General features: G+C 46.2%; 1 protein-coding gene and 1 long non-coding RNA gene across 2 annotated transcripts in view; one reads left to right on the forward strand and one right to left on the reverse strand.

Annotated features, from left to right (window-relative positions):
- ANKRD10 (ankyrin repeat domain 10) overlaps window positions 1-24676 on the reverse strand; it is a 32783-nt gene extending 8107 nt beyond the window's left edge. Inside the window, exons 1-4 of the mRNA XM_049647228.1 lie at window positions 24467-24676; window positions 21466-21618; window positions 17201-17292; window positions 6133-6368 (exon numbers count right to left, since the gene is read on the reverse strand). Of these exons, the coding sequence (XP_049503185.1) occupies window positions 6133-6368; window positions 17201-17292; window positions 21466-21618; window positions 24467-24676 (691 nt within the window). The remainder of the gene's footprint in view (window positions 1-6132; window positions 6369-17200; window positions 17293-21465; window positions 21619-24466) is intronic.
- LOC125933966 (uncharacterized) lies at window positions 11713-14584 on the forward strand. Its single transcript, XR_007461172.1, has 2 exons — window positions 11713-12664; window positions 14498-14584. It is a non-coding gene; the product is annotated as an uncharacterized LOC125933966 (long non-coding RNA).
- Window positions 24677-24927: the final 251 nt, after the last annotated feature.

Here is a 24927-nt window from a genome sequence, read left to right on the forward strand (position 1 = left end):
TATTAATATTGGCCTCTCAGAATTTTAAGAGCACTGGATCTGACTTCACTCTTTTCTCCCACATGTACCCACTTTGTCTTTGCCAGAGGAACCGATGAGATATTCCACATTGTATCTGAGAAAGGTGGATTTACAGAAATTTCAGAAAAAACAAAACGTCTTCTTTCCAAGTTACCCATTTTGATCTTATTTACACTTTGGAAAAGAAGAGACTCCCTTCCATTTTCCTACTGACCTCCACAGTTAAAAGGAAAAAACTTACTGAACATTTTATTAAAAAATGTCCTTACCTTTTACTTGGTCAAAGCAGGCATTTGAGAAGATTCTAGAACATGTTAGATGTTGAACAGTTGTGACAGAAAACTGGCTAGGCTTCACTCAAAATAAACCCTCCCTGCTTCCTTCCTGCAGAAGCAAGTCCTAACCAAGTGTGACCACTGAACACAGAAACCTGCCTTTGTACTTCCATCTAAAATCCCTAAAGCCAGTTCTTAGCAAGGCTCTAAAACTACAGATTTATTTTATGACCAAGCCATTTGAAAACATGGGAAAGATACTATACTTTGCTTTTGGAAACCAGGCAACACCTATCTGCTGCATTACAGAAACCGTGCCATCGAGGAAGCTGGCTGCTGTGCTGGCTGTCAAGTCAGGAAGGTGCACACTTACTGTGCAACCAGCATGCCACCTGTACAGACATGTAGGACATGTACACAAAAACTAGATTTATTTTTTATTATTTTTAAAAGCTCTATGCCCAACATGGGGCTCGAACCCAACAAGCCTGAGATCAAGCGTCCACGCTCCACTGACTGAGCCAGCTGGACGCCACCAAAAACAAGATTTCAATTGCCAAGGGCACTGGAGGACTTACCCAGGGCTCACAAAAATAAGCCTAACCTGGCTTAACTTTAAAAGCAGAGAAATCTCTTAAAAGGCAAAAACCAATCTGTACAGTCACATGCTTCTAAGATGTGAGGGCTTCCGGGGGGGGGGGGGGGCTCAGTCGGTTAAGCGTCTGACTTCAGCTGAGGTCATGATCAGGTCATGAGTTCGAGCCCCGCGTTGGGCTCTGTGCTGACAGCTCGGAGCCTGGAGCCTGCTTCGGATCCTGTGTCTCCCTCTCTCTCTGCCCCTCCCCTCCCCACTCTCTCTCTCAAAAAAAAAAAAAAAAATTGTTATGTAAGTGCCCCAGCTGACTAGTGGGGTGCTAACCCTGACACCTTCCACACAGGTGAGACCACCTGATGTGCAAATACTGCCAAGCTGTTCACACAACGGACTTCAGTGAGGTTGGGGGCAGGGCATGGACTAGTGATCTCCTTCCTCTGTGCATCTTTCAGGTGCCAGTGCTGGGGGGGTCCCAGGTCCACCTCACCCCGCTGCGGTCTTCCCCTTGGAACCAGGAGCTCTGACCACCAGGGAAGCCATCAGTGCCCCTTTAACAAAGCCAGGAAGGAAATGTCCCCTTGGTAGTTTCCCACCAGCCCTAATTAATCAGAACTATTCTTGATTCCACTACAGAGCACATTTTACTCAAAGAAAGGTGCTATTAACATCAGAGCAGTACTAACGCCAAAGTGAGGGTGGTTCTACTGTGAGGTGACCCTTCATAGGACTTTAGCTCCTGCCGTGGCCCCAAGTCAGGCCCTGGGGGAAAGTCAGGAGGGCAGGGGAGCGGAGATGTCAAGGGCATGGAGCAGCAGTGATGGTTCTGGAAACACTGAGGTGGGACTTGGGATTTTGTTAAAAGGACAGGGAAGGGAAGGTGCATGAGAAGAGACAGTTCTGAAGGTGCGCCAGGACGGAGTCCCGCTGGTTCCTGCCACAGCTGCGGCTCGGGAGGCCTGAATTCGGGACAGTGCGCATCACAGAAACCTCCTGGTGTCGAAGTGGGACTCATTCACATTGCAGGTACATGACACGAAGTCTTTAGGGACTAAGATGAAACAATCACCTGTTATTCAAACCAGTGTTCTCCTCTGGTCAAACAACGGAAGACAAGTAGTCCTTCTCTGCAAACATGAGGACGCTTAGCACACCTGATGTCATGTGTATGTACAGGACACACAGAATCAAACGAGGAAGCAAATTAGATTTACTCCTGGGGAGGCATTTGATTTCCTGAATCTCAGGCTTGAATCACTTAGATGTATCATGTAACATGTAACAAATCACACCCTCTCCTTTCCCTGCTGCCCCTCTTTAAGTGTGGTCCAGACAGACAATTAAGAAAAGGTGGAGATTCTTCAATGTCAAATACACCCTGGGCATGAGTGTACTGAGAAACCTCTCATTGCTGATTTTTTTTAAACTAGGCTCCACACCCAGTGCAGGCCTTGAACTCACGACCCTGAGATCAAGAGTCACATGCTGACTGACCCAGCGAAGGGACCCCCTCATTGCTAATTTTAAACTGAGTCATAGTACTGTAGACACTCTCCCTAAAAGGTATTTTTATAAACTACTTAATACATTATGAGATTCTAAAATCAGTAATATATCTTTGATTAAAAAACAAAACCCTGAAGAGATCTGGTATCACCACGGCCTACTTCCTATGGCAACGGTTTCCAATTATAGAATCCTGGGCTACTGGGCCAGTGTATAACTCACACCGCCTTGCCCAACTCAGACTCCGGGATTGCACCCAAAACACTTCCTGATTAAAACAAGGTGGAAGCTTCTCTCCCGGATGGGACTGGCGTTCTTTTCCAACCAGTCTCCCTGGTGAGTTTGGCCGAGTTTCCGAGGACTACACACATCTGAGAAACTGTACTGAATGTTATTCCTGAAGATTAACAGAAATGCTAACAAACCTGAACCGTTAGAGCAGCTGTAACTGAAGGCCATCTGTCACTCCATCTTGGGCGAATGGCTGATAAATGGGGCAGGGGGAACACCTCAAAACCCACTTACATACTGATGCTTCCTTAATACAACCCCAAATGAATAAAATCCCTTCTAAGGCCAAATACTTTTAATCGAAATCAGCTGTTTAAATGACTTTGGATTTTACTTCGCCCTCCATAGTTCACGGCCGCGTCCACCAGGTCTGTGCCCTGAGCAGTAGACACTGGCGTCAACGGTGGAAGCTGGGCACCTCCCCTGGGACCACCTTTGTGCACTTGTTCCCACAGGGCAGTTTATGTGGCCACATGGAAAGGCTGAGGCATTCTTAACCCTTCAAGTCCTTTTCCATCGGTAATTTCCAAGGGAAAACCACACCAATAACCTTAAAATACTTGAAAATTGTTTATTGAAAGCAGAGACAGAGGCTACTTTCTGTGGAGAAGAGTAGAGAACTTTCAGACTCAGGATTCCAAAGTTAAAAAAAAAAGTTAAAAAATAAAATTTACAAGGCACATCTTTAAAAGCTGGCTAAGCCAGAAAAATTTCTGGAAGTACCTGCTTTTATGAACATAGATTGCACACCAAAACACAAGTATGTGAAATTCTTAAGCTGTAGAAAGACGGAATGGACTGAGTTTTATTAATAAGGTCCAAGCTATGCATTTATACAGAAAAGATATTCCTGGCACCTATTTAAAAAAAAAAAAGAAAAAAGAAAAATAAAAAAAGCAGCAGCCAAACTTATACTGGGGGGGGGGGGGGGAGAGGGAGAGAGACAATTTTAAACTCTTTTAAATACTTTTACATGTGAAGTTATTCAAAAAGGCATTTTATATCATGTATTGCATATGGAAAAAAATACTTATTTTTACTCTGGCATGAAAATCAAAAACTTGTCTACAAAATGAATAATTCAGAGTGAGCAAAAATTTAAGCTCACACATTTAAAGAGCAAATCAAAACAAGACGCCAGAAATTAAATGAAAAGTAACTTGAACATATCTTGAATTGCATACTAAAACCCGATCAAAGAATGGAAATGGCGATATAGCTACCGAAGGCAAAAAGAACCTCACTTAGAAAATCCAGGCGGCTGGGGAAACATCTTTAGTAGTGGAGACACCCCCGCTCACAGTGAGTATGTAACGATAAAATGAAAAAAACCTCATCTCTTCCCTCAGAGGAAAGACGGGCAGGGGATGGCATGGGATGGAGGCACCTGCCTGTGCTCCGGACAGAAATCCATGCACACACATGCTCAAGTGACACGTGGGCCCTCCTCAGGACCACCAGCGCTTGCAGGGCTGCGGTGTCCCAAGCACCAGGTGCACGGAACTGCGATACGGCTCAGCACACAGCTGAGCACACTCGAGAGGAGCGGCGAAGTCAGGGCATCTGGAGTCGAGCTGAGATTTCTCCTGTGGTGGTGACAGAACAGGACCACTTCGGGTGTGTGCAGCAGAGCCCGACTGTGGGGCCGTATCCCCGAAGCACCAGGCTCCGGCCGCGTCTGCCTCCGAGCTGGCACCCGGCTGAGCAGGAACGGGCAGTTCGGGAAAGCCGCACGGGGAGTTTGGTGGGCAAAATGTGAGCCCCTAACCCTGGTCAAGCAAAACAAGTCCGTGTCTGGAAGAGGGAAATAAAAGCTCCTGAACATCGCATGATTCTTCAAACCCAATCCGTGTTTGGAAACAAGGTTTAGGAAACTTAAATTCAAGTTCCAGGAACCCTGGAAAGTCTTTTCAGGATACTTCAACAATGAGATACCGGCCAATTCAACTGACCCAAAAACCCTGACACTGGTTTTACGAACTCCTCAGGTACATTTCTGAGCCTTATTAGAATGTTAAGTGATGTCCTTAGGTACTAAACAGAATTTAAGATTTATCCTACATGACTCTCGCTTGAGGGCACAATGAAGCTAACACTTTATATCATTCCAAAATATTAAACCAGGCATTTAATAGAATGAAAAGGACTATATTTAAAAAGCGGTTGCTCTTAAAGGGCCTTTAAAATACATTAGAAAGAATATTGGGATGTGGCACAAATGAATGACAATACTGGACAACACTTCACCATTAAAACCACTTCTCAAGTTTAGACACACCTTCCTGTTGTGCTTAGGACTGTTCTAGCACCTTTCTAGAAAGCATGTATAATTATAAAAGTTACGAATTTGGTAAAACATTTAGGTTCATGCATTCATTCCTACAAAAAAAAAATCACAGAATTCACGATAAGCATTTAAAAGTAGATAATACAACTTTATCAGCTTTATAGTAAAAAAAACAAAAAAAAAACAAAAAAACCCCAAAACCAAACCTGTTTTCATCTGAACACAGTCCAGTTCAACTAAAAAGGTACAGGATCATATGCTGACCCACACCAAATTTAGTCAATGCAGACCTCCGGCCACTCAGGGTTCCTCATACTACCCTGGAGAGGTGATCTGTTCTCAGTCAAAGGGCACAACTTTGCATTTCTGCTCAGCAAATCTTATCTAAGTTCATAATTTCAAGGTGACTACTTTTCGTTGCCGTCTCTAAATCTCTAAGTTCATTAAATATTCTTACCAAGCTATGAATCTGTCTTGTGAGATATCTTATAGGCAGGAATCTACACACAATTTTGTTTTCTAGACCAAGGGGAGGGTTTTCATCTCCCAGAGACTGGGTGACTGCTTATTTGCAAATTCCACCAGAGTTATCTGAAGACAAAAAGGTGGGAGAATACTTACAACTAAAATAACTTACCTTAGAGACTTCTCCTCACCGTCCACCTGACACCCCAGGTCTTGCTGTGACACACACACCACCCTGTGGGGCGTGGGGACCGGCTGTGGCCAGGGCACAGCACGGGTGAGGCAGGGGGGCAAACCTCTACCTGCCCAGACGTCAAACTGTGTTTTGCACCCAGACCAACAATGTCAGTCACAAGCTCAGGAACATTCACAGGAAATAAAAAAAAAAATCAGGCACAGTGGCAGATTTTTTTAATAGTTATATTTCAAACAGGTACAAGAAACGAGAAAAATCTTTCTAACTCATGGCAGGTGGGCCTGGGTGTGCAGAAAGTTACACCGGCACATCCACACCTGGGCTGTCGACATTCCCTCTCATCCGCTCCTGGGAAAATCACCACCACTGCACCAGGACCCTCGGGGCACACTGCCCCTCAAGTGAAGGTCTCATCTGGAAGGCGCTTCCGGCCGTAAAAAAGAAAACGTGTTACAGAAAGCAGGAGCGTCTGCCCCCCTCGCCCACCAAGGGGTCTCACCTTCGGTCCTAGCCTTCTTTACTCCAAAGGGTTCCGGGTCTTCCAAGCATCTCTTGCGATGTGCTCCCACACTAGTATGATTAGGAAATATGTTCTGCTGGCCCCCATTTAAGGTGCCATTATTATAGAAACGGTTCAGATGACAATTCTGCAGGTTCGAGAGAAACTGGGTGCACTCTTGGAAACCCTGGGTGTGGGCAATGTCTGCTGCGGTCAGGCCACTGGCGTTCCTCAGGCTGTGTGACACAAAACACTGAGTTACACCCCGTCGGCGTCCTCGCCTGCTCTCTGCCCCTGCCGACCTGACTACCTCACAGGGCAGCGAGAAAATACACTTACGGCGAGGCTCCCTTACAGGGAGCTCCTCGCCCCGGCTGCGTAACTAACTTCTCTCTTAAGCACGTCTGATTATGAAGCACGATTTGGGAGATAGGCATTTCAAAATCAATACGCTAAACTTTAAAAAGGCATCTTCCTATTCAACTTCTCAAAATCATTTTTTATGTCAGTCTGAAGAACCTAAATTTATGCCAACTTCAGACTTACCCTGAAGCAGAATTCTATATTATCTGCACTTAAGTTTAATAATCCATTCCTTTAGCTTCAGTAAAATCATAACAAACAAACATGTACTGAAATTGTCCATGGCATTCGTAACAATCGGCTCTCTCAAAACAGTGCACTGACAAGCCAGATTTTATGCTAACGTGTGACACTGTAAGTGGAAGTTTAGAAGGCTGTCCTGACGTTAAAATCACTTCTCCGCGCGGCCGGAGACGTGAAGTGCTAAGTTCCCGTGTGTTTCAGGTCGGTTTCTGGCCCTGCCTGGAGCACCCCACAACACGTGCACGGGCCTCCCGGTGGAAGGCCCTCCGAAGCGCCCGCGGCATCTCTCACGGCGGAGGGGGGATTTTCCACAGCAGCTCCCATCAGACTCAAGTACGAAGTGGTGGCAGAGCGTCATGTGAACAATCTCAATGACACAAACAGGAAGGAACCACCTGTGAAGCTCAATTAGGAAAGAATAAATATGAGAGGAACAAAAGCAACTCCCTGTTGAGGTTCCCCCGAAAGACCAGAAAAACACGCGCTCTGTGAAGTCAACCTGTGAACGAGTGAAACAGGCCGACGAACACAACAGAGGCCCCACACCGCCTACTCCTCCACAGAGCGAGGCCACGGGCCCGGTACAGGCAGACCAGATGCGTGAGGCTTGCTTCCCGGGCTAACATCCGTGCAGAGACACCAGAGTGAAAACCACAGATCCGGGACGCACAGGGGTTCCCACCGAGCCTTGTACCCATACTTCCAGCCATCATACTCCCAGAGCTCCAACCTCAGGAATGAAAAAAATCTGTCTATTTTGGAATCATTAACCTGTCTCCACTCTAAAGCATAAGATAAAGAAACGTGTTACAGTTTGAAGAAAGGAGAAAGCCCAAACTTGGGTTGAACAGAAATAAAAGACACAAGACTCGAGAATCCCAGAACCAGCAATGTTTTCTGAAAAGTGTGTAAGGCAGTTGTGTGCAGGACTAACGGGGACTAAAACTGACTTCCTGATTTCACGGCTGTAAATTCTGATGAGTGCTATTCTACAATTTGGTATTATCTTTAATATATGAATTCAATAGAAAAGAAACGCCGAAGAATGGACAGTGTGGTTACGTTAATCTCACACACATAAAATGATCAGACGCTTGGTTTTTGACATCATGTTATTGATGTTAAAATGAGTGTGTGGTTGGATGGTTTTCTGCAACGGTGTATTTCATCTCTAGGAGCTATCCCAAGTGCAGAGAGTCCGAAAAGGTCTACTCCTTCAAAAATGGGAACAGAATAGGTAGCTACATGGAAGGAAACATCTAACTCCTCAAAATGTGAAAAAACGTAGGCCTAGAGAACATACGCCGAAGTTTATAAAATGATCACTCCTGTAAAGAAACACAGACTTGCTCTCCAAAATCATAAACGGAAATGAGAAGCTGCTGCCTGAAATCAGGACAGAGGACGTCGGCAGGAAAGATCCGAGTGAGGAAGAAAAGCACACGAGTTTCTGGATGGTTCATTCGCCACCCGGGACTTCACCGAGGAAAGTGGAGACGCTTAAGGAGACGACTCCAGTTGCTGAAGAGAACAACTTCCCAGACACACTCAAGGGCTTCACTTTCCTCTCAGAAACACAACACCAGGCTGGACTGGGGTTAGAACAGAGAGCTTACTGCTTTCCCAGGAAACAACCTTAACACAAGTAAGCGACAAATCAGCACCAACATCCAGAGAGGAGACCACGGAGCCTGCAGACGCCTGAGAGCAGGAGCGCACGGAGACCTGAGCAGGAAGGCACGATCTCCTCCACCGCAAACACAGTCACTCGCTCGCACACCACGTTTCCAGATGGCAGGAGGGATCACCTTCAAAACTCAAAAGGACCGTAGCCAACTCACGCCATGTGCTCCCCACGTGCGGACCAAGCAGGGAAGAACGAGCAGCCACGGGTCTGGACTGATGCTGGTTCCGCACACGCTTCTGTGGGGCCAGGAGTCAGAGTGATGTGAAAGGGAGAGAAGACGTGCTAGAAGATGTAAGGACAGAACCTGGGACACACGGTGACTGTGGAAGAACTAACCGGGAGAGAACAACTTTGGCAAGATCCCTATGGTATTACCAGAAATGGGGACGTTCACCATCTTTACTTTGTTCCCACTGAGCTACAGAAGATTCCAACTACAGCAGACCCTTGGACAATGAGGGAATGGGGTGCCTCCCGCCCACCACCCCCCCCGCCCCGGTGCAGTGGAAAACTCACACTAACTCTGACTCGCCCAGAATTTAACTACTGATAGCCTACTGTTGTCCAGAAGCCTTACTGAAAACACCAAGAGTTGATGAACTCTTATTCTGTATGTTATACGTATGATGTATTGTATTCCTACCATAAAGCCAGAAAAAAACACAATGTTATTAAGGAAATCGTAAGGAAAATACATGTACAGTATGTACTGTATTTATCAAAAACAAATCCACATATGAACGAACGTGCACAGTTTGAGGGTCAACTGTATATTCCTTCTGTTACCAAGGACTGAATGTATACAACACATGATTTAACAGCATTTATACTCCTCTTGGGCAAAAGGGTCCGTTTATACCTGAGTCTGGTACACAACAGAATCCCGTTTATCTGCCTTCACTCTTCCATTCTGTACTCTGTCAAATGTTCAAGTCCCTGATCCTGCTCTGCTTACATTTAAGAGCGTGGCTTCTCCACGGCAGAGCGCACATTACACAAACTGCCTGGGAAGGAACTCGGGCTCCCTGATCCTGGGCAGGCGCTTTCTCTAGAAATGGCTGGACGGTAAATACTGCAGGCTCCACAGGCCACACCCTTGCTCACAACCACTCAGGCCTGTCCTCGTGGCCTGAAAGCAGCCTCGAACGATACGTACACAGTAGAGCACGTCTACGTTCCAGTGAAATTTCGCTGGTCGACATTAAAATGAGAATTTCATATAAATTTAACTTGTCACAGAAAAATGGTTCTTCTCCTGATTTTTGTTCAACCATTTAAGAATGTAAAAATCATTCTTAGTTTACGGGCCATACAAAAACCAGCAGCACGGTAGACCCGCTGAGTTAACATCTGACCAGTGGACGGTACTACTAACTAGTCCCCTATTTTTATAAAACACGTCTGACCATGTGTTCGTTCCTCAAAGCTGTCTTTCCAGTAATTTTATGTACTATCCAAACAAACAAAAAAACTTTTTTTAAAAAAGTTGCCAAATTGATTACACCACAAAATGTTAAAGGGAAACTTTAAAAGCATGTGAAAGCCCAAGAGAGCATGTGGAAAGAAGTAAGACCATCATTCCTACTCCATCTGAGTGTTTTGTTAGATGTTCTGGTGTCTTGCGATCAGGCAATATGCTTACTATGAAGGAGACGAAAACTGTCTCTGTAAGTCTGAATTCCGCAACCATTTTTCATAGTTTCATAAACAGAGGGAACTTTCACATGTCCTACAGAGGCTGGAACCCACATGGGGTTTCCATCGAAGACTAGAATAAATGAACACTAAATGGAAGAGTTCTCACGGCCTGAAATTTTAACGAAAGAGGCTCATGTCTTCAAATCCTTTCTTCATATATGCTTTCCCACTTGTTCAAGCATGTTTTAAGTTTGATGTTTTAAGAGTTGAAACAGTAATCCTGGTTCAAATGTACCACCAATTCACCGAGCCTTTAAACCTCTGTGTTGCAAGGTCATGTAGGTACTCCACCTAAGCTCTCTCTGCTATGTTCCTGACTGTCAGTGCAAGCCAGGCATGGACCGGGACTGCAAGCTGGCAGGTGGCTACTCTCACCTCCCAGTGCAGCACTGGGTCTGATCCCATGCTCTCTTGAAAGCCAAGCCTTCCCCCTCTGGTCCACAGGTGTTCAGGCCACGTGGGGCTATATAGCCATGTGCACTGCTGACCCCCTAACAAGCTCAAGTGAGGCACTGATACAGATGTTAATCAGAACTGCTGTCTACACACGCTAGTCCAGAGGGAAAGTACCAGTATCTGGAAAATTATTTAAATATACTCTCAAAAGCTGTATTCTGCATGAAAACTGGGGTGGTCCTGAAAGCACACGTTACTGTTAGCCTCATCTTGAAAACAACACACACTCTTGGCATCTCCACGTTGATGCACTTGGGTGAACGTAGATGACGTGTGACCTAAAATTCACCTCTGTCCATTTCTGCAGACAAGAACCCCTGTGGACATGCTGTAATGTCATTCTAAAAGCTCTCCATTCACCCTCTGATTCCAGTTGAAAAATCTCCGAAAATGGGCAGAGATTTGAAAAATGAGACATCAATCAACTTGATGCTCAAACTGGGTCAGTTTGTTGAACTTTCAAAGTTAATTTCCTTTTAAAAAGAGTGGACAGAACCGGATTTTTAGGCTGGTGAGACCAGTCTGCTACAATTTCTTACGGCAGCCATGCCAACAGTGCCTGAACCTGCAGATTCTGGTTCCTGTGACGCTCACCGCGACCGTGAAAAGCGATCTTTGAGCAGGCCACCGGTTTCCTCCCGGGGTGGGGGTGGGGGGTAGGGGGGTCCTGGTACTCGTTTAAAATCGCAACACAGAAATACGAAAGACATCAAATAATCTTCACTGTGAATTATTTGTTCTGCTGAGTAACTGGCAAAATAAAGTGCTATTTTTTTAAACTCTACTGAACTTAAGAGGTAAATGCTTGGAGACCGTATTTCCTGCAGTAAAGTTCTGAACGGAATATTAACACTTACTGTACTGAAGGATGTCTCCCCAAAGCATTTAAAAAAAAAACTCCACCCTGCTGCCAGCTGGTCCTCCGTCTATTTTCCACTTACAGTGTCACACCATGGGAATGTACGAGAAGCCGTTCTAGCAACAACAGTTTTCGCTTTAATTTGAAAAACCACGGATCAGGAAATCACTGAAATAGAATTTTTAGAATCTGAGCTGTCACATCACCTTCAGGATGTTTTCTTTTTGTTAATGCCATGTGACAATACAAAAATAACCACAATTTTTATATAAATAGTATTTCTGTTAAAATTCTGATCTCAACTTAACTATTGTTAGTTACAAATAAAAGGTAGGTATCATAAATTAGGGTAAGCAGAGCATGCAAATCTACAGAGTCTATGTCTGAGTTCCTAGATTAGCATGAAAACCAATCACCGCAACAAATACCTCAACATATGCCTCGTGTGGAGAGAGGAGGCCACACTGAGCGCTCACTGCCACAACCGTAAGGTTTTCGGAGAGGCCCCTGTGGCAGTTTCAGTGGTTTCTATATGGAGTGCTCCCCCTTTCTAGGGTTACTTGAAAAATCAAGTCAATTCGAATTACGTAGCTGGAAAACATTGACACGCGTAGTTTTTACAGATTCAGAACCTTCTTTGTGATTTAAAACGGGCAATGGTTCATAACACAGGAAACTTAAAATATTTGCAGGCAACATTTGGATTAAAAATACATATACATACATGAGGTGCAGAAGCACATGTACTGAGCGTAAGCCACTGGCGTGTGACCACCTTGATTGACCAAGAGCTGCCGCTCCCCAGCACTGCCTCCTGAATTACCGCTAGTAAGTACACTGTGTAGCATGGAGCCAATTTAAATATGCCAACAGTTCAGCAAAAGTTTAACAGTACGGACTAAAACCGTTAACTCACGATTCTGGTTACTTTAAAATTTGGTATGCTGTATCTCAAATACATTAGTAACTATTCCTAGATGGAAATAAGCAAATACATGGAATCGTTAAAAAAAAAAAAAAAAAAAAAAGATAAAAAAAAGCATCACTAAATGTCCATTTGTACAGACAACATTAGCAAACATCTAAAATTTCTTCAGCAAAAGAAAAACATGTGTATTTTTAACCCTTTGGTATCCAAACTCTTAAATTTTGAAGACTTTCTTAAATATAGTCTTCAAGTAACAATAGGAAGAAACTTTTTTAAAGTATTTACCTGAATAAATTTGGTGCCAAGTTTTCATTTCAAGGTCAATATTACTGAGGATAGTTTTATACTGCAACTGAATCCCAATTGTTTCCATACATTAAAGGATGAGAGCATCATTCAAAGAGTCAGATAAAATTAACTTAATATGCTCCCACTATAATTTAGCAAAGGAAAAAGATCTTTGGCTATAGACATCATCGGTTATTTGAAGGCACTATTTATAAAGGCAGTAATTACACAATTATCAAAATCTAGGTGCTAGTCAAGGTATTATGAGATTAATCAAACTTCTAAACTAAGTCTGTCGACAACTCTACAATACTGTCAGTCCACCTCTGCTCCCGTCTGGCAGGAGCCATCTCAGGAAGGATTTCCTCCACGGTGTCTGTAGCACCTCAGCAAAAGGGGAAAGAGCCAGCAGAGAGCAAGATCAGACCAGTTGACCGCAGGGACAATGAGCTAGGGGAGGCAAGAGCAGGAGGGGAGCAGGACTGGAATGCAGAGGATACAAAATCAGAAACTAATTCAGAGTTCCAATTCCGGTAAATTTCATAGACTGTTATTCTTAAGGGCAAGTAAGTGAACAAATGAAAAGAAACCACAAATTTCAAACATGAATGAATGGCTAATAAAATAATTCTGGGCAAGAGTTGCAAACAAACTTGCCACAAGGAACATCCAATCTGCTCATCACACGCAAATGCCCTAAGGGGAATTCTGCTTCCAGACAGGGCTCTACGGGCAAGGACGCAGGCTGGGTCATAGATATGACCACCACTTTGGAGCCAAACTAAACCAACTGAATTTCAGTTAAGGACGTCTGGAAGTTCGGTAGTATGTATACAGTTTTTGTAACATTAAACAAAAACCTATCAAGACCACAGTGCAGACTTTTGTTCCTACAGCCGACTGTGCCTGTTTTCTAAATTAGGCAAGAGAGATTTTTTTACAGTGAGTCACTGAACTTGCTTACATAAGGCTATTGGTGCTTCTCCAGTTATCTGATGACCACAGTTAAGTTCCTCTTGGGATCAAAACAATTAAGTTAAAATATATGTAGCCCATTAGAAGGTCTGGTCACCATGGAATCAGTGGCCTCCCCGGAAACGCTCTCTTATCCAAAGCCACGGAGACCCTGCCATGACCTAATTACACACTAGTGCCCGTATGTCGTGGCATGGAAAGGACCAGCAAACGTGCCTGAGACCCAAGCACATCTAGATGCACTCGAAGTCCCGCGGAGTCCCTTCAGGTCTACTCAGAGGCAGGAAAAAAGCTATCTCAATATGTGGTTGACGCAGAAAGGTTTTCCACTTTACCTCTCAAGAAAACACTGGTGCCAAAATACTGAAAGTAAAGATAATCCAAGGCTTGAAATGTCAGTTTACAACGTCAGCAGTAAGAAGGTATCCTTAATTATCCGCAGGCAGTCAGCAAGTTTTCAAGTCTGTCTCCAAAATCACATGAAGACTTAATCTTACACTATTACTTATTTGAGTGTCGAAAAGGAAAATGGGGCAGTGACTGTTCACATGCCCTCCGTGTGGGCAGCGTTCAGGTTTGGCCTGCAAGACAAAGTCAACTGTCAGGTAAGCAAGGCTGGGGACAGGGACAAGTAACTGACATATGGACACCCCACACCTGACGTACTGGAGGAGGATGGGGCTGAGGACAATCTGCAGAGATGCTGGTAATTTAAAGTCCACACACACGTAGTGTGCTCACAGAACTGCCACTTACTCCCACGTTATTTTTCTTTTTGGACGTAAACAGTGGCAAATAACAATGACCATCATCTAAGCCAGATAACAAAACCTCACGAGAAAAAGAAAACTTGGCACCAAAACTCAAGATGTAAAATAAGAGAAGGAAAAAAAACAAAACTCCATCAACATACTCACGTGTGGTGCTAGAAAATGTAACACACGATGCACAGCAGCTGACATGCGTTATCTTACAGATGCGGCCTATATTGACAAGTAAGTTATAGAACAAACCATTCTAGCCACAGACGCCTGGTACGCTTGCCCTCACCATTATCTACCCAATGACCAAAAAAGCAGCAACTTAAGACTTTGGCCCCTTTATGCAGCTGATACATAAAAAAAAAAAAAAAAAAAAAAAAGTAGGAATTAATAACAAAATTAATAATTACCACCAAGTGTGACAAAATACTGACATGAGACAGCTTTTAATCTATTCGCAGGAAAAGGAAAAGTTTATATCATCTCCTAAATATCATAGCATGTAGTATGAAGAATTAAGAACCTGGCCCATTCTGAACTGGAAAAAACATAAGTAACTTTAGGTAAGTAAATTAATACTGTCCCCCTGATTGTCTTTTAAAAAACCAAACAAACAAAAGGCATTTTATTTGCCACGACTACTCTTTACCATGAGGAGCATTATAGGAAACAAGTAAAATAGATCTAAGTACCATAATTTGGGGGACACAAACTGTTATTTGTTGGTAGGCTAACAGTGTTAAACTTTATAGTTTAATGTGCAAAACAGATATCAAAAAGCAATTTACAAATTAGCTTACTAGCAAAACTGGCAATTTATCCAGATGTTAAACTAAATAACCACATAAATAACAGCAATAAATAATGATTACTTGTGTGCTCTGTCTCCAGGCCAAAGACTTAGAATTTTAAGAATCGCTTTTGGCTAGGTGGCTCAGGCTAAATATTTCTTCTAAAAACCATCTGAAGGTTCAGGCAAGGGAGATCACCATAATGCAGGGTCTCGAGGGAGAGGCTCTTATACTGAGAAGGAAAAACAGACTGGCACTCGAGGCTGTGCTCAGTCACACTTGGTGGAAAAGAGACACTCGAGGGTCCTGTAACCAAGGACAGAATTATAAATAAAAGGTTCTCATTTTAAAAAGACACCTATTAAAAAAAAGATATTATTTACGATAAATATTTATTGGCTCAAAGGATTAAGCTATTCACTGAAATGAAGAAAACTAACATCTTAGTAATAAAATGTTCAGGATCGATTAGACTATAGTTTAAAAAATAAGTCGTTAAAGAGGTCAACTTCTAATTATTCATTATTTCAATAAATGACAAGTGATTTAATCATTTATTTTATGACTCTGTATTTCATAATCAAAGCTTCTGTTATTAAAGATTTTAGTTTTTAATCTAAACACAGCTAAGAAAACTATGAATATAACTTCACTTTGAAGCAATCCACTGAGCATCGTCTCAAATTGTATAATATATATTCATATTATCAATTGTTTCTACATTACCTTAAATCATAATTACATATGAAGTCACGAGGTTCCCTGCAACGTAACAGTTAACACAGGGCATATTTATCATACTAAATTTCTATGTAAGTAAAAATTCCAAGCCCAAACTAATGACTTGGCTTAACAATATAATACTTAATGAAACAGAAGCTCAGACACTAGGAGTCTAATGACAGCCCCTGAGATTACAGCCTGTAATAGGCTTCACATTAATCTATATGGTTTTGCTGTCCAGGATCTAATTTCAATAAATGTATTATAACACAGAGTCAAAACAATGAAGTGGAAACCAAAGGGTTAAACTAAGTTAGTTTTGTGGGTTTATTTCTCCCAAAGTCTAAATTTTCACATTTCCAATTAGAATAAAGTGGTTTGTAATTAATCCTTATGAGATATTCTAGACAGGGTAAAACAAAAAAGCTGATATTATAGTTATTTTGGTTATTACAGCTCTATAGCTTACACTCAACATTTAAGGGTGAAAACCGCATCCATTTTGTTAATGCTGTGAACTGCAGAAGAAAAATTTTTACAATATAAATCTTTAAGAGAAAGTTAATACAAATGAATTTAATATCTAAGCTAAATGCCCACTGCCATGACTAGCTAATGATGTTTGCATATAAGATCACATCTTCAAATTAATACACTCAAATATTAACACTGTTCTATCAAACCGTAAATAAACTAGCTGATGTAAACTGGGAGAAAACACGATTGCAATGTCATCAGTGTGAAGAACTCAGAATGAGTCTCAAGTCTTTAATGTATATGGTTCCATTTTATGAGAAGTTATAAATCATTAAAAGTCAAAATAGGCTTTAAAACATCTCACATCTGCTAAAAGATGAGAAAATCACAACTTAGAAAAGCAAACTGTCTGCAAGAATTTTGGGACCGGAGAGGCTGGAAAAGATTCTCTAACCCAATCCAAGGCCCCCATTTTGAAATTAACACTGGCAAAAAGAAGTCTGAAGACTTGCCCATGGTGACACAACTAGTTGGTGGCCAAGTCAACAATGCCAGGTTCCAAATTTAAGGAGTTAACTGCCATTTCCACCCTGGCATCCTGTCGTGGCAACAGTTCTGCGGCTGCTGTGATGAAGCTCCCTCCGCTAGTCGTCAACCCACAGCAAAACCTCGCTCACTAACACCAACTGGTCTACAAAGCACAGTTCCATTGCTAATATAAACACAAACTTGAGGACTGCTGCTTGCCCTCAGTGGTGCTTTCTGGAAGCACAGCGCCCTGACTACATCTTCGGGGGAGGAATGTGCGGAGGCACTTACTCGACGTGAGCCCCGTTAGCCACCAGGGCGCTGACGCAGTCCAGGCTCCCAGAGCGGGCCGCCTTGTGAATGGGGGTCTCGCCCTCACAGTCCTGAAACAAGAAAGAGCACACGCAAAATATCAGCTCCAACAAGACTCTGACGTTTGGAATAAAATACGTGCCTCATTCACCTCTGAAACCAAGCAACATGGTGAGTCAAAGTGCAAGCAGGGCACAAAGAAATGTGGCTAGAGATGCGGGAGGGAAAACACAGTCCGCCAGGGAAGGGGCAGGTTCGCCTCGATTCCTCGGTCAGCAGGGACGGCACGTACGTGCAGGACAGAAGTTTAGAAATGATCTTATGCTAGATCTTAGCACGAATGTGTCATATGTAAAACCCCAAACAACCATCCTCTAACAGGTTAAAGAGAAAAGAGTAACCAAGGCCAAGAACACAGGACATAATGTCAAACGTCTGGTCTGGTCCACGTCTACCACAGGGCTGGCCTGAGCTGGGGCATCACCAGTGGCTCCTTTGCATTTTCTGCCTTGAACTTGAATTCAGACCGTGATGGTGGAGGCTAAAGGGTCAGGAATGAGGAGAGAGAGAGAGAACACAGGGCCGCACACAGCCAGCTTCACATCCAAACTCAGGATGCGTGTGATGGGCAACTTTGTCCAAGGACTGGGAGAAAGTCTGTGTCAGAGAGATTCACGCTGGAGACGGCAGAGAGAGACCAGACCCTGGGGAAGGACTCTGAAGAGGAGTTAGTTCATAGTTCACACTGTATGAATGGGAAGAAATCCGAAACACAATTTCATTCATAGGTTCTCGGGTACAGAGGAGGTAGAGAAAGATACAGCAGACAGAGAAGGAAGTCGTTTCTGTTGTAGGACTTCCTGCCGGGGAAATGCTGACCGAGTCCTCACACTTCACCGTCCCTGGAAGCTGAACTTGGCAGCAGACGACCGCACGTAACAAAGGGGGGGCCGCTGTGCACCTGGCGCGGCGCTCAGAGAGCAGCTCATTCACCAGCGAGACACAGCAGGGGGCCACTTCTTCCGGTGCACACGGGCTCGCACATGGGCTCGCAGGGGACACTCCAGGGTGAGGGGTGGTAGCTTATTTTCCAGAAAGATGTGCTCTGAAAGACTCTGGTGTGCAGTGGGGAGAAAAAGTGTGCACATTACTTTAAAAAAAAAAAAAAAAAGCTCAAAGGGGGTGTAGAGTTCTAAACAGAACAAGCCCATTTTTGAAGCAAGAAACACAGAATCCCATGTGGCTACACAGGAAACCATCTAGTGAATGGAGACCCTTAATAAAGGAGAAACCCATCTCTATCCTCCCAGAAAGGTGGGGAGGGGGGATGGGAGGCACATGACAAGGACAAATAAAGATGACACAGAGGTATGGCCAGGAAGAGTGGAATGGAGATGTGGGAGGGGGCGGGGGGGTCGTGCCACCCCTGACTCCCTCCCCCAAGAAAACAGGAAAGGGTTTTTTCAGCTCTCTTTGCAGCAAGGAGAAAAGGCAAAGGTTTGCTCTATTACGTCAAGACAGCAGGACAGCAACAGACAGGACAGAGCAAACCAGCTCCTGCTCTGTGCCCTGTGAGGACAGCACCGACCAGCCAGGCAGGAAGAGCAGACACCACAGAAAAGTGCAGCCAGAGAGGAAGACTGAAGAGCCATTTTAAGGTTACTCAAGGCTCAGGTTCAGGCCAGTCACATTCCAAAAATATCAAATATGGTGTCGTCTGATTCCGGAACTATTGTGGGCAAACTAAGAGAGGAAAGTGGGAGAGGTGCCAGGAGTGCAAAGACAGATGAGTCACCTTGCATTTTAAAGAAAGAAAAGTCTAGTTCTAATCCAGTTACAAGAAACTAAAAGCGCTATCAAATTCCACCAAAGTTCTAGGAAGATATTAAAGGCATGGCCTGTAAATAATACGAAAAGTGATGCCCGTGGGTAGTCCGCGCAAAGTGACCAAGAACAAATCCCCTGAAAACTAGCCTCACTCCCTCTCTGGGTAAATGCACGACTCTGAGCCTTCAGACAGGACATCTGAGTCCAGTAACCCCATGTGCCAAGTTCACAGATAGCAAAGGAAGTCTCTGTGAAACTCGAGAAAAATGAATTTAGAACAGGTAGGAATTAATATGCCACAAGATTAGGTTAGAAGATGGGTCAAAACGGGGGCATCCAATTTTGGCCTAGGTCATGATCTCGAGGTTTGTGGGTTTGAGCCCGACGTCAGGCTCTGTGCAGACAGCTCAGAACCTGGAGCCTGTTCCACACTGTCTGTCTGTCTGTCTGTCTCTCTCTCTCTCTCTGCCCCTCCCCTGCTCATGCTCTAAGATAAACATTAAAAAAGAAAAAAAAAAAAAAGATGGGTCAAAACTAATAAAACAGTTGTAAGAAGAAATGCTAGGGGAGGTTCAAAACCACTACACACACAAACAGAAAACTTTAGAGAACCCTGGACCTGGTTTTCTGACCGTCTGTGTGGGAGATGAGAAAGTGTCTACCTTAGGGTGAGTCAACACTTGCTGGGGGTGGCTAACGAAAGGGCTGTGTGACCTCAGAGGTCGCTGGGTGCCTGTCCCAGCAGGCCAGCCGCTAATCCAGAGCAAGCCGGCATCTGAGACTCAGCCTGCAGCCTAACACATGCGTAACACGGGAGACCACAACTGAGACCCTTTCAAGAACAAGGGCAGGACGCTGGTAACCCCAGGTGACCACCTTGGAAGGGAGAGGACTTGAGGGGAGCGACAGGGAGTGAGGTCTGGGGACTCCTGTCCTGGGAGCAGGACGCTGGAGGGTGTCCACACAGGACTATCTAGAGCAGTCCTGTCGTCCAGGGTAAGGACTGCGCTGCTGTAACACGTTACCTGAAAACGGACTCTTCTAGATTTAAAAAGATCTGAAAGGCAGCGCCAATTTCTTTAGATTTTCTTCAGATGTCTGTAAATTAGATGCTACGTAACAACTGAATGAAAATTAACCCAATGTTCTAAATTCCACATTAACGTTAGTTATTAATCACTACCATTTGTGGATGATCCACATTCTGTCGACAAGGAGACTGAGCCACAGAACAAGGAGCTGCCCCAGGCCAGAGAGTGGGGGAGGTGGCCACCCCCAGGGTTCTGTCAGGAGGTTGGGGAGGAGAGAAACAGCACCGGGACAGGCAGGTTGGGACAGGTGACTCCTGGCGCCATAACCGTGTGGAGCAGACAGCCAGAGCCTCTGGTAAGAGCAGCGGCATGTGCGGTCACTCCCTGTCCCCCGATCCCTGCTCTACAGCACTGATACAAAAGCCTTTCCTCAATCATGAGCTTGGAGGTGTGCAGCTGAGTTACTGGGAAGAGAGGGCTCACAAGCTGTTACATCTGCTTCCCATCAAGGGATGAATCTTCAGACAGAAACGTGGAGAATAAAAATGGTTTTGCACACAGTAGGCCCCTGATGATGATTAGTAGAAAAAACATAAAACCAGGGTAAAGAGAAAACTAGGAAGGCATAAAGGCATCCCCACAGAGCCTGAGGCACAAGCCCCTTAGATGAACTGACCCTCAGGGCAGGGTCTCCCCCTGGGGACCACTTTGGTCAGACTAGCCTGAGTCGTCTACACCTGTTCACGCACGAGTCCCCAGTAAGCACAACTCTCTCCTTGAGGTTTTTTCAAGGAAGTGAAAAGAGTAGTGAGAACACACCATGAAGCACATGCACGTGCACACTCATGCTTGCACACTTCAACACACAATCCCTGCACGCCTGCTGTCCGGGTGACCACACGACACCTGCTACTTAACTGCGTCCGATCTCCACCCCCGACTGCTCCCTGAAGCAGTCCTGACTCAACACTGGTCGGCTCGCTCACCATAACTTAACCACGCACAAGATTTAATAGCCACTTCTTCGCCAGCACGGGTGTGTTTCACAAGGATCTGTGCACATGAAGCGAAGGCAGCTGTGAGCAGGGGAGCCAGGAAACCCGGGCTCCAGGCCAGACTCCTTCAGTCACCAGCTGTAACTGGGGGCAAATCACCTGGGGTCACCAAGGCTCTAAGTCCCCGAGCAGGTGAAAGCACTCTGTAAACAGAAAGCCCTGCTCTGTGAAGGGCCTATTATCCACAAGTAACTCAATAAACAGAAATTCCAGTTAGCCCAAAGGTTAAGATATCAAACTCTAATTAAGGCCTCACTTTAAAACTCAACACCATGTAATTACAAGTAGAAAAAGAAAATAAAAACCAAGTTAATCATCAGCACTCCCTTACCGGTTTGTTAATGCTGGCTCCAGCTTGGATCAACCAGATGAGGCACTGAGGGTGTCCCCCGAAAGCGGCGATGTGGGCTGGGGTCTGTGCGTAGCGCGTTGTGGACACGTCCAGAGTGGCCCCAGCTCTCACCAACTGGATCAGGCAGTCCAACTTTGAAAACAGCAGGAGGGGGGATGACACGCGTAAGTGTCGTACACTATTAAACACCACACACGCCATTTCAATTCTGTGATGCAGATAAGTGGCATTTTTTTGTTACCATTTTTTTTTCCGTTTAAGGGAACACAAGTCGTTCCTTTGCAATACAAATTGTAAAAAAGCATTTAAAAGTTATTTTTCCTTGTCCTGGTAAAAAAAAAAGTTCATACGCAGGAAGAAAAGTAAAAACTGTTGATGTCACACAAACTTAAATAAAGACCTCTCTGCAGTCTGCACATGTCCATACGACGCAGCTTCGGGGACTCCGGTGAGAGGCCTATCCTCCAGACAAGTCAGGAACAAGATGTGCAGAGTGAGAGGTGGCACTCAGTCCCCCACCCCCGCCTGAGGGAGTAAAGGGCCTCACCAGTGACTAGGAGACCACACTCCACAGCCAGGCACCCATATCATCCTAGCTCGTCACACTCAACAGATGTGCAACACATGCCTACCGCGAGCCGGGCCTGCGGTCCCAGATGGCCTGTGGTCCGCAGACTCACACTGACAACCCCCACCCCCACCCCCGTATGTCCTCAGACCACGGGGCCGGCCCCCTTTACCCTCTTGAGGCACAGGGCAGAGCTCACAAAAGAGCTCTCCCTGCCAACGGCTGTATTCCGGGAGACAGCCCTCAGAGAAGGACAAACGGCCACACCCCAACCTCACCCCACAGCTCTTATCGTCTTTCCGCGACTTAAGCTCAGGTCACCGTGATCACCTGTGCAGGAGATGAGCCCTCATACTTGGGAGCACCCAGATTTAAAACACGCTCTCTCGGTCTTCTAGGAACTGGAAATCTGGGAGTGACGGCTCATAAAGAGACACACCGTTGGTATACTTTCACACACCAGCTTTATTGATGGACCCAGTGAAAAGTGACAGTGCCAACAGAGACAAACAGGTGTCAAACCCCAAAAACGGCGGAAACAAGGATGAAAATCTGCTGGTGTGCCAAAACTGGTTAATCTCATAACATCAAGAGCTCCTTAGACTTAACTCTGTCACCTATGTGTTCACTTTGGCAAACTGGGTTTGGAATGCTGGAAAGATACTGTTCCATGTGACAACTTACAAAAGCAAAGTGTAATTAGGGATTTTAAATAATGCCTAGTTCTCGAGGAAAAAATAAGCCTCACAAAAGGTCAGGCAGCGCGCATAACTGGCATATTGATAGGAACACCAGCTTGAAAGTTGGGAATAGTTCATAACGTGCAGGCCTAAGGACAGCAGAGGCTTAAATGTACAGAAAAGCAGGGAAGCTGCAGGCGATGGGGCAGGAGGTACTGGACTGAGAACCCGGAGCCCTGACTCCTGGCCTCATTTCTGCCCCAACAGCTTTCTCACACTGAAGTAACTAACTGCCTCCAGCTATATTTGGTATCCAAGGTTAACCGACAGGAGGTGGAGACTTTCAAAAAGTGAATTCAGTGGGTTTTACTTCTTACTGCTCATAAAATATACATAACACACAACTTACGATTTTTAAAGCATGTTCAAGCCCTTATAGCTACTTGTATTCCCTAGAGATACCTAGGGGCACCCGTGGGTTGGTAAATAAATACTCTGAATGAATGTCTGTAAGGCTGTTTTAAACACCGTCCGGAATGTACCAGATTGTCATGCAATACTGTGTCACTCTCAACTGGAGAATAAATCAACAGGGGAGCCTTTTCGAAAAACGCTGTCCTTGCCTGTTACGGGGTGGTCTTCCCCCAAAACACCGAGGGACAAAAGACGTGGAGATCCAACGCTCCGAGTTACCCACCATGTAAACATAAAGCAGAGCAAGACGCACTACAGGGGGCAGAGCCTCAGATGGGGACACACAGGGCTGGGGGGGTTGGGGGAGAAGGGCCAGAGGGGCTCCTGTACTCGCGCCTGCTAGCAGGTATGGACGGGGGCTGGCGCGGGGACCCCCAGCGGGCACGCCCTTCCAGACCCGGGCTGGGGTCCTAACCCCCTCTCGTTTCCTCCACCAAAACCACTCTGACTCTCCCATTTCGTGAATCACAAGCGCTGTCCCAGAAGATACACCTGTACTGTGAATGTAGCCGCAAGGAAAGCAGCCTCACCGGCTAGTGACAAAAACACGTCCCTGAAAGGAAATAACTCACTTCACGTCACTGCACGCTTCTCCACAAAACCCTTTCTCCATTTCGGCCCCGGCTCCTCGCTTCACGGGAAAAGCCATTTTTCTTACACGTCCGGAATTCTGGTACATCAATCTCTACCATTAAAGCGCTGAAATGCAGCGTGGATCTCAGTCGCTGACTCGCCCTGAGCCGGTGATTACGAAGCGACGGAGAAGGGGACGCAGAGGACCCCCCCGCCCGGAGGACTCCCAGCAGCCCGGTGCAGCCCCACACCAGCCCCGGGTCCAGACAGCTCGGGCCCCGCGGGTGTCCGCCCCCATGGCGCCGGCAGCACGGCTCGCAGCTGACCGCGGAGGCGCGAGCTGCCCAGCCCGCCGCAGCCACCAACTGCCTCCGCCAGGCGCGGCGCCCCCGTGAAGCCGGCGCCGTTTGAAACTTGCGCCGCCGCACATGCGCCCGGGGCCCCTCGGGGCGCCGTAGCCGCGGGGCCTGCTTCCGCCTCGCACTCCCGGCACGCCCTGCGCCCCCCTTGGGGCCCCGACCGTCCGCGCCGCCGCACATGCGCCCGGGACCCCTCGGGGCGCGGGCGCCGCCGAGACCCCGCTTCCGCCCCGCGCTCCCGGCACGCCCCGCGCCTCAGCCCCCACCTTCCCCGACCCACCACGGGAAAGCTGCGGAAAATGGCGCCTTAAAGCGCCCGCGCCCACCTTGCCGAAGTGCGCGGCCCAGTGCACGGGCGTCCAGCCGTAGAAGGAGTCTTCGGCGGCCAGGTGGGCGCGCGGCGTCTGCTGCAACAGAGAGCAGAGCGCGGCCAGGTCCCCGTCGCGGCAGGCGCGGTGCAGCGGGAAGCGGAGCGACAACAGCTCCTCGCTGGAGAAGCCCGCCTCCACGCCTGCGCCCGCTCCTGCCGTCGACATGGTCCGTCACCGGAGAGCGCGGGCTAGCTGGCCGAGAGGACCGAGAGGACGCGCGGGTGAGGACCGAGAGGCCGTCGCCTGAGCACAAAGGAGCTAGAGTGCCGCCGCCGCCGCGTCCCGCCGGCTGCCGAGCCGAGCCCAGCCGAGCGCGTACAGGGGGCGGGGCGGGGGCGGGGCCTACCGCGGGCAGGTCTGAGGCCCGTGCCCGCGGACGCCGGGTCTGAAGGTGGGGCCTGCAGTGCCAGGGGGCG

The sequence above is a fragment of the Panthera uncia genome, assembly GCF_023721935.1.
Source record: "Panthera uncia isolate 11264 chromosome A1 unlocalized genomic scaffold, Puncia_PCG_1.0 HiC_scaffold_16, whole genome shotgun sequence".
In the NCBI taxonomy this organism is placed as follows: Eukaryota; Metazoa; Chordata; class Mammalia; order Carnivora; family Felidae; genus Panthera; species Panthera uncia.